This window comes from Nannospalax galili, unplaced genomic scaffold (assembly GCF_000622305.1).
Source record: "Nannospalax galili isolate Female #2095 unplaced genomic scaffold, S.galili_v1.0 scaffold846, whole genome shotgun sequence".
In the NCBI taxonomy this organism is placed as follows: domain Eukaryota; kingdom Metazoa; phylum Chordata; class Mammalia; order Rodentia; family Spalacidae; genus Nannospalax; species Nannospalax galili.
This window is the reverse complement of record NW_008356458.1, coordinates 3,306,447-3,313,002: the sequence shown is the minus strand read 5'-3', so window position 1 is coordinate 3,313,002 and position 6,556 is coordinate 3,306,447. Positions and strand designations below refer to the sequence as shown.

The 6,556-nt window shown below is 41.8% G+C and overlaps 1 protein-coding gene across 17 annotated transcripts in view; it reads right to left on the bottom strand.

Annotated features, from left to right (window-relative positions):
- Itpr1 (inositol 1,4,5-trisphosphate receptor type 1) overlaps positions 1 to 6,556 on the bottom strand; it is a 376,735-nt gene that overhangs the window by 211,219 nt on the left and 158,960 nt on the right. For all 17 annotated transcript variants that reach the window (XM_029556903.1, XM_008854568.1, XM_029556904.1 and 14 more), the window contains exons 8-10: positions 5,081 to 5,179; positions 3,548 to 3,631; positions 3,309 to 3,455 (exon numbers count right to left, since the gene is read on the bottom strand). In XM_029556903.1, the coding sequence (XP_029412763.1) occupies positions 3,309 to 3,455; positions 3,548 to 3,631; positions 5,081 to 5,179 (330 nt within the window). The remainder of the gene's footprint in view (positions 1 to 3,308; positions 3,456 to 3,547; positions 3,632 to 5,080; positions 5,180 to 6,556) is intronic.

Genomic DNA, 6,556 nt, shown 5'->3' with positions numbered 1-6,556 from the left:
ACGATAACAACACAAAGAACAGGAGGACAGAAATGGAAGGAAAGTATTCTAACACGTTACTAGCCCATGGTGGCAATGCTGAGTATATAATGAAAACCTTAGATCACTTTGAAAAACAACAACCACCACCATAAAATACATGGTATTGCTGGGCATGGTGGTACATGCCTTTAATCCTAACACTTGGAGGCACGGGCAGGCAGCTCTCTGTGAGTTTAAGCCATTCTGGTCTACATAGTGAGTTTTAGGTTAGCCAGAGCTATACAGTAAGACCCTGTCTCAAAAATAAATAAATAAATAAATAAATAAATGGTCTCACCTTCCTTCTTTTATTTTGAAGGGACATTTGAGTTTCCAGTGAGGCAGGGGAAAATTTTTTAAAGAAATACTTTAAACGTTTTCATAAGAAATTCAGGAGAAATAAGAACGTAGCAGAAGGCAGTCTTTAACGGAGTAAGAAATCGACAGCTGTTTCTTCTCAGAGAGAAAAAAAAAAAAAAAAGGAAATGTTCTCAAGTGGACTTTCAAGTTAAAATCCCCATGGAAAGTTATCATCTTTTATTCATTTCAATCAATTTTGAATGAGTAAGACATGGCGCCTGCTTTTAAGGCACTGAAGTCAGACACGCCAACTTCTGCAGGGCTACATGTTTTCTTCAATTTATGAAAGCATGTTAAAGTGAGGTGGAAATCTGTTTATAAAATGATGTCAATTGTGCGAAAATATCCTGGTCACAGAAAAGTAGCTGAGTGGAAGTGGTTAAGCTAGGGAAATGACAGCTTGCTTTCCCCCATTTCCTAGAGCTTCAGTTTTTCCTAATTTGCATTTACTACTTAAGTTACCATGGGAAGACAGACTACCTCTCTGCTTGTCTTTCTTCCTCTCCTGCCTCCTTCCAATACCTGCTTCCTTCCTGCAGAGACTGTTCTGAAAGCAACAGAACAAAACAACCACTAGGGTGGGACTCAGGAGGAATCGATGATCAATGACAAACTTGAAGACCAAGTTTTAGCTCTCATGGAGTTTACAATCTAATAGAATTGACTATCTTTCAACAGATGTGGACAAGAGCCACAGAGCAAATGATACCGATATGGAGAGGAAAAGGCAACAAAAATGAGAGAAACTGACCAAAAATAGAGAAGGATCTGTTTTTGCCACAGCATATGGAAACTTCTCTATACGATGCCAAGATACACCTGATTATTTCCACAACCAGGTAAAAGAATAGTAAGATGATTCTAAAATGGGCAAAATGTTTCAGCAGATGCTTAATCAGAAAAGATACACAAAATGGCACAAGGAATGGCCCAACACCATCGGCCCCACAGGAGGAGCAAAGGAAAGCACAGGGGGTGCTGCCTGCACATCTGTTTGAACGGCAGAGCCTGTCAGGTGCAGGTGAGAATGGAAGGACAGGGTTTTCCTACACTGCTGGCAGGAATAATATGCCCACATTCTAGAACAGAATTGGGCAAGTTCTATATTTGTTCTTAGAGGTTTGGCTTGGTTTTGAGTCACTGTCTCACTTAGTAGCCTAGGTTGATTTGAACTCATGACAATTCTCCCGCCTCAGTCTCCTAAGTGCTGGGATTATAGGCACATGTCACAACATGTGACTTCAGTCTGATAATTTCTTACAATGTTAAACATACACCCAACATATGATCCAGTTACTCTACTCCTATGTATTTAGAGATATGAAAGATTAACAAACTGCATAGTATCTCTACAGTGGAACACTACACAGCCAGATATAGTGATGGGCTATTTGAAACATGCAACAATATAGGTAAATCTCTTAACTGAAGATACTAGAACACAGTAAGACTACTAATCTAATCATTGCTCATAGGAAGTTCAAGAAGAGACCATGCTTAGCTATGGAGAAGGCAAGAATATAAGTCAGTGCCCACCTCTATACAGGGGACAGAAGGGAAGAGCCCAGAAATAGGTCTGAGGAGATTGGGTTCTATTCCTGTTCTATTTCTTTATAGAGTGCTGGTTACTTGATTGAATGGATTTACAAAAATACATAGAATTATGACTTGTGACCTGGGCACTTTAATGTATATAGGCTGGAGCCAGGAGGGAGAAAGGACAAAGCCAGTCATCAGAGAGAGAGAAACAGACCCACTCAGACTTTGCAAAGGGGGAGGGGGAGCATCACCTTCCTTCATGTTCCCGTTACTTCTATTATCAAACCATCCAGTCATTTTCTTCTTAGTTGCTTCAAGTCTAATTCCTCCCCCTGATGAACTAAACTGAAGGGCAGGGTCATCTGTCTTCTGTAAGCAGCATACTGATTATGCTCTGCCTTACTGAAAACAACTTTCCACATTTCTCCCCTGCCTGTGGGTTAACCCCAACTCCCTACAGTCTGGTGAGATGGAACTTCAGGCTCTGATCTCCAAATCTGCTCATTTTCCCTTAACTATCCTATGTTTCCCCACAAATCAGGTTACTCAGTGTTACCCCAAACCTGCCTCAGATTTCCTATCCTGTCTTTCTCTTACATGATGTGTCCCCCGACCCCCTTCCAGTATGCATATCATCCAGTACACACACGCTCAGATGCTTCTTCTTTCAAACAATCTTTTTTATATTATTAGGGTTTTTTGACAGTTTAACATATATATAATATGTTCTGTTTACTCCCTCCTCCCACATACACACTCTTTTATCTCCACTTCACCACTACTAACCCCTACCCCCTCCTCTATACCTGTACCTTCCCCAGATTCATGACTTTTGGTTTTTGTGAACCATTTCGTTTCATTTATGCCAGGGTCATCTGTGTGATTAGTAGACTAGGACCATCTATTGTCCTTTAGAAAATCTTTCACCCAATCAGTTCATCATTCCAGATCAAAACTTCCCGAGACATGGAATACCCCTCCTATCACCTAGGCCAACCTGTTGCATCTTCCTGGTAGCTGGATGTCTATTTCATCATTTGTCTTCTAATATCAATATGGGAGTAATATATGTATATAATGTCAGAAGAATATTTGAATAATACTGTGGCAGATAAATGAGCAAGAGAAAGGAAAAAGACACACAAGAGTGGGAAAAGCAGGAAAAAGCATTTCTGAGGATTCAGGGAAAGAATGGACCGATGTTACTTTTCTCCCTAAGAACGTGCAGCAGGCACCCCTTGTATCATGGCACTACCCTCATTAAGCATTCCCATCTGTTTTTAGATGGAGGTGGGTATAAGTACTGGATGTGATTTGTAAAAATGTTTACAGGGGGTTTTTAAGTCCTGCAGCACCTGCACCCCCAGCTTTCCTGGCATACTCCTTACCTCAACCTCCCAAAGCGCTTTTGAACTGGTGGCTGATGTGGCTGACTGTCTGCCAGTTGTCCTCAGAAACACATGCTGTTTCTTCCTGTGCTCATCACATGTGAGAAACTTCTCTTGTTCTGCATGGAAGAGCCTCACCACATCGCCCTGTACGTCAACACAAGAAGGAAGTGAGTTTAAAAACTAAAACCAACTGCTACTCCTAGAAAATCAAAGCACCAAGAAACATCAAAACATACTCCTTTTAAAATGTCATCTTTGTTATCGCTCCATTTCATGAAAAGGACTATTTTCCAGCTTGTATTGCAGTTGACAGAGTTGACCTAGAAAGAAAGCAAATCAGAATGAATTTTTCACATACGTTTTACAAAGACTGTGTCATCTAGTCCCCACTTTCCTCATTGTAGCCCAGGAAGCCAAGATGGGCTTCAGTACAAACCTGTTTCTATAGTTCAGCTAACTATCATGTCCCCTGCAGGCTTGTGTGTTTGAATGCATGGTCCCCAGCTGGTGGCACTGTTTTGGTAAAATTTGGAACCTTTAAGAGGAGGGAACTAGCTGAAGGAAGTAAGTCTCTAGAAGGTGAAGACTTAAGGTTTATAGTGCAAGGTGGTTTCCTGTCCAGTCTCTGTTTTCTGTTCTGTAGAGCCATGAGCAGTCTAAGGCTCCTCCAGCTGTTCAGCTCCCACCATGATGGACTGTACCCCCAAACTGTGAGCCATGATAATCCCCTCTCCTTGTTTAAGCTGCTTTTCTTAGGTGCTTTATCCCAACAAGGAGAAAAGTAATACGTCCTGGAGACTTGACATCCTTAAGAGCAAAGCACCTGCAAAGGCAGCTGGGAGGAACAAGTGTTGGCTTATAAATGGTTCATTTGCAGCCATCACTATAGACACCCCAAATAGGGCCATGGCTTCCTCCCGCCCCTCTTGGAATGCTAGGTTCCTTTTCTTTCAAGTCCCTGGTTCTAAAGTCACAAGTGAAAATAAGTACTTATAAAACACAATGGGCTACCAAGGCAAGAAAGAAGTCCAGTGTACACATTTGAAAATGTTAATGGCCATCACTAACAGCAGGAACAATTATTTAGATGCTGGTTACATTCCAGGCACTAAGCTACCACATATCAACACTATCTCATTTAATCCTCAACAGCACCCTAAGAAACTCTTATCCCCCTTTCAGACCAGGGTGTGATGCATAGAGCAATTACTTAACTCATCTACAGTTCCAGAGCTTGGGGATGATAGGCTGAGATTTGAATCCAATCTGTCCCAATTTAGAGCTCATGTCCTTAGCCATGAGACAAATATTCATATCACAAGCAAGTTATTATCATGTGTCCTGTAACTGCCCGCTTAGAGGTTTAGCAGATGGACAGCAGAAAGCAAGATATTCTTGCAAGACTGCTCATGATCCTTTATGCACCCCTCCTAGAATTAGAAAAGACATCCTATTTGGGGACGCATACGACAAAAAATGCCCCTACAGCTAGAAAAATAAAAGGTAAAGGGGGCTTTTCCAGGTTTAAAAAATTAGCAAGCTAGGCATGAGGTGACTATCATGCCCCATTCACCACTCATGCCCAGACTTGTAGAACCTCATGCAGCCCAACTCTGGGCCTCAGGTTCTTCCTCTGAAGAATGGGCACAGTGTCAGAAGTTGCTGCTGAAGTCACATGCAGAGCACACATGCTCTGACCCCTGCAAAGCCTGATCCTGTGGTGCAACCCCACCCATATGCCTGACTTCACCTCCCTTGAACATCCTTACCTCATTGCAGCCAGGGTTATCCACCAGCTGATGGCTGCTGGCATGTAGGGGCTGGCCAGCATTGACAGGGTTCAGAACCACCTTGTCGCCTATGACCACCTGGAAAGGGAATGAGCAAAAGAGCTTTTCATAAGACAGATCCAGACTGCATAGGGACCGCTGCGTAGCTCTGGGAGGCCTAGTCTCTGAGGTATACATCTAGGTTTTGAAATCTGACCTGTGCAGCCATGTTTGTACTCACAAGGCTGAGGGTGAATTTTAGTGCACAACTGTCCCTGATAATACAGAGATACTTTGCAAAGTGTTCTAGAGTAGTAAGAGAAACTTCTGTTACACTCAGTTGAGATACAAGCTCAACTCAGTTTTAGGAAAAGCAGACTATCTAAATAGTCTTTACGCTTGAAAGAATAAAGCAATAATCACATGTCACTAGAGCAATGGTCATATTTTTCCAACTTCTAATATTAAAAAAATCAACTTTCTACTATAATTCTTTCATATATATCTATATGTAACTCTTTTTAAAACTTTTTTTAAAAGATTTTATTTTTGTGTGTGAGTGCCTGCATGTCTCCATGTACCATATGTGTGCAGTGCCCACAGAGGTCAGAAGAGGGTGTCAGATCTCCTGAAACTGGAGTAATATGCAACTGTGAGCTGCTGAGCCATCTCTCTAGTCCACAGTAATGGACACTTTAATGTAATGTTCTATATCTGAAACAAATGCTGTCCCACCAGAAACCAACACCTACCATCATATATAACAAAGCCTGATACTTTCTATTCTGACCCACTTACTAAAGTGACACTCATAAGCCACTAAGTATGAACAGGTCAATCCCTGTAGTATGAGAAACACTTTTTAAAAAGCAACTAACTGTCTACATTATTCTTTCAACTAGCTAAATAGATTAAATGACAGAAAAGCAAAAATTCACTGAAAATGAAATCTGGAGCCAGGTACATTTGCTGTGCGTGTCTGGAGTATGTGCACATGCACTCACGTGTGTTCATGCAGAGGCCAGAAAGATGTGGTATGTTCTCTATCAGTCTTGAGACAGGGTCTTTCAGAGAACCTAAAACTTTCTTTTTCAGCTAGGCTGGCTGGCCAGTGAGCTCTCAGGATTTACGTGTCTCTGCTCCCCAAATGCTGGGGGTACAGGCACTCACAGCCACGCCTGTCTTTTACACCGATACTGGGGATTTGAACTCAGGTCCTCGTGAACACTTTACTGTTTACTCACTGAGCCACCTCCCCAGTCCTACTGGGGTTTGCATTGTTACTACAAAGTTGGAGGGAAAAGAAGCAGAGGAGAGGTCTTCTTAAGAAACAATACCAACTTATCTGCAGAATACACTTGAGGAGCAACTACATTTTCCTTAACCTGAAATGAACAGAAGTTCATTCAGTACATCTATCACTTGTGGATCAAAATTCACTGTAAGCCAACTGTAAAAGATTAGCTTGCTATATAT